The sequence below is a fragment of the Frankliniella occidentalis genome, unplaced genomic scaffold (genome assembly GCF_000697945.3).
Source record: "Frankliniella occidentalis isolate FOCC.00 unplaced genomic scaffold, Focc_3.1 Scaffold110, whole genome shotgun sequence".
In the NCBI taxonomy this organism is placed as follows: Eukaryota; Metazoa; Arthropoda; class Insecta; order Thysanoptera; family Thripidae; genus Frankliniella; species Frankliniella occidentalis.
The window spans coordinates 216391-219710 of record NW_026267238.1 but is presented as its reverse complement, the minus strand read 5'-3'; the positions used below and the strand labels follow the sequence as shown (position 1 = coordinate 219710).

General features: G+C 50.6%; 1 protein-coding gene across 1 annotated transcript in view; it reads right to left on the bottom strand.

Moving 5' to 3' along the window:
* Positions 1–2561: 2561 nt before the first annotated feature.
* The window catches only part of LOC113205553 (protein krueppel-like), a 7404-nt gene continuing 6645 nt past the window's right edge, over positions 2562–3320 (bottom strand). Inside the window, exon 2 of the mRNA XM_052270104.1 lies at positions 2562–3314. Coding sequence (XP_052126064.1) covers positions 2938–3314 — 377 coding nt within the window. The 3' untranslated portion in view covers positions 2562–2937. The remainder of the gene's footprint in view (positions 3315–3320) is intronic.

Below are 3320 nucleotides of genomic sequence, written 5' to 3'. Positions count from 1 at the left end.
GGCCCTCCAACAACCGCGACACGCGGTAATCCGACGTAAGCCCGGTAATCTGCTGGGTGATACGGCCATGCAGCCACCCTCCACCACGCACCACCCCACCCCGCCCCGCCCTGCAGCAGCCAAAATCACCTACCGACCGTAATCCGCGCGGACGGATCCAACAATTTCGCCACCACAAGGGTGACGGCGCCCATCACGTTGAGGGTCTCCTCCTCCTCCTCGTCGGAGAGGCTCGGCACGCGAGTGGGTGACGACGACGACGTCTACGTCACCCGGTGTGACACGCGAGACGACGTGACGATAATGACTCACAAAGCGACCAACCCCTCTCCCGAAAAGAGTGAGCAGAGAAGAGTGCGCGCGCAAGGGTGAGATTTGAGCGGATTTGAGCAAAAGCGCGAGCGCGGGTCGTTTTAATGCGTTTTTGCGCGAATCTGGGGCGTGGCGCGCGACCCGCTCTCCACTTTATTCGATATACAGCCCCCGCGATATATATTGTCCCCGAGGATGACATGCAATATGTATGAGCCCCCCTCGGCTCTCCCCGCAGAGCGACCCCTTCCCACCCCTCACCCCCTCTCCTCGCACTCTCCCCACGAGCCGCGCGCCGCACCACCACCGAGAAGACGTGCGGATGTAGGACAGACTTGCCACCGCTAAGTGTAAAGCACAGGATGTTCGTGAGCGCGCACGTGTGCGTGTGTGTGTGTGGACACAAGAAGCATGTTGTTCTCCTCTCTCCCTCTCACTCCAATCACAACACTACATCCCCCCTACATCCTTCCCCCTCCCTTTAGCTCCTTCAAACTCAAAAGGTGTTAAGAACACGGCGCCCCGCGCTCCTCACCACCACCACCACCAAAGTAAGTCGAGAGGGCGCCGAAATCGATTTAGGAAACTTTTAATTCGCATTATTTCCGATTTACTCCCGGCTGCTCCATTCATTACAAGGGGGAGCGGCCCGAGCGGCCCGGGCGGCCAGAGGGGAGGAAGGCTCGCATATGCTTTGCTTATCCGATCGGCGCGCGGGAGGGACGGAGGGATCCGCGCGATAATGTCGTTTTATAGTGAAGTTGGATTAAAAGGGGGATCTGCTTTATTACGCATTGCGCCTCTTCTGTGTCTCACGGAACTTATATCACACGCGACACATACAACAACGCATAATAATGGCGGTGTGGGTGTGAACAATTCGTACCTCGACCTCGAGAGCTGCGCTATTTTCGGCTCGTAATTCGAGAGAAATGCCGCCTCGTCTCGTGTGAGGCACAACGGCGTCATTAACACCACGTCGGATTCTTATCGCGACGGAAAAATTAGCGCAAGCAGGGGCGCCCTTTAATGCGGTTATAATAGTACGAGCAGCTAGTTTCCTTTTTGGATTTTTTTTTTTTTTTTTTTTTTTTTGTCCTGCTAAAATTACACCCTACGGTACGTGCACGTACATAAAAGTCTCATGTCAACCTTTCCGTTCAAGGGCACTTCGCACCTTTTGAACCCTCCAAGACATACGTATAGCGTTCAATTTTCAAGTGGGGACCATTTTAGCGTTTAGAAAATACAGAGATGAAAAAATTGAAAACAAAGGAGTGGGACCACTGTAAACGTCTGTAAAATGCATAGAATTACAGTACAACACAGTAAAATAACAAAAACGTGGCGGAAACTCGAGTGTACATGCACACGGTACGGCTGCGGCGCAAGACGGGGTCACGAGTAAGCAGCGGGAAGAGTTGGATAGATGGATGCCCCGTGCCCCAGTAAAATGATAAAAAAAATGGGAAAAAAAAGGAAGAGGAGGGAAGCAAAGAGGGATGGCGCAGCGGCGCGAGAGAACGTCGTAGATGTGGACACGGCGCAAGTGGAGGGGAAGGAGGAAGAAGCGGCGCGGAGAATAAAAAGACATCGACAGAGGAGAACTTTTGGTTGGCTCCCGCCTCTCCTGCATACAAAACAGCCAATATTCCGCGCGCGCGGCCATCTTGAGCGGGCCGTGCCGCCGCGCCACCGCGGGCCCCCCGCGCGCGCTCCCGCGAGTTTTATTGTATTCGAGGGGGCAATAACTCCCTTTTGAAGTGTACACATGATTCCCGAAATTCTTGATTCCCGGTGATTCCCGTCCGCTTAGAATTATTCCTTAGGTTTTTCGGGTGTTTTTAGTGGTATAAAACGCTTATTTCGAATGATTTGTACTTATTTCTCTAGTTTCCCGCTTATTCTAAGCGATTTCTATTGATTTTGATCAATTTTTATCCTGATGATTCCCAGACAGGTGTACACATGATTCCCGGAGTTATTGCCCCCTCGATTGTATTGCACCGTTCATTCGTTATTCCATTTATTTTAGTGTCGCGCCCCGTATGACTCTCGGGGATGTTTTTACTGCGGGGTTTGTCACTCTGATTGTGCGGAGAGCCGCAGGCAGTCGGCAGCGCGGCCGGACCAGAAGGCGACCCCGCCAGAGGCTCGTCTCATTCGGCACGATTACTCTCCTCGGGGCTGCCCAAAAATATCGAGCTCAAAGTGAACAAGAGATTAGCATAAAATACGCCATTTTATTTAATAGATTCATTTATTGGTTTTCAGAAGAATGAACAGTCTTGCTTTGCCCTTTTTCGTATACAACACCTCCTGATCATCAAAAACAGCAATTTGCAGCAACTAAACTAATATTTATTCTAGCTTAAAATGCACTCGAATGGCTTCCTCTCCAGCGGGTCTATAGATGTGCCCGAAGCAAAAAAAAAGTTATGGCATAGAGTGCACACGAAGGTCTCCTCACCAGTTTTTGAGTTCGAAAATAACCCCGCAGTGTGCCAGCTCTAGAAAATTGTTTGTGACATAAAGATCACTCGAAAGGCTTCTTTCCAGAGGAATTTAGAGATGTTCCTAATTTGTTGAAAATTTCTTCTGACATAAAATGCACTTGAAGGGCTTTTATCCAGTGTGGGTTCGGAGGTGTGCCCGGAGATGGTCAGATCTTGAAAATTTCTTCTGGCATAAAGTGCACTCGAAGGGCTTCTCTCCAGTATGGGTTAGAAGATGTGCCCGAAGTGCATAACCTGCCGACAATTTCTTGGGGCATAAAGTGCACTGGAAGGGCTTCTCTCCAGTGTGGGTTCGGAGATGTAGCCGCAGTGAGTTTTCGTGAGAATATTGTTTGTGGCACAAAGTGCACTCGAAGGGCTTTTCTCCAGTGTGGGTTTGAAAATGTATCCGCAGTGAGCCTTCTTGAGAAAATTGTTTGTGGCACAAAGTGCACTTGAAGGGCTTTTCTCCAGTGTGGGTTCGGAGATGTAGCCGCAGTGCGCCTTCTTGAG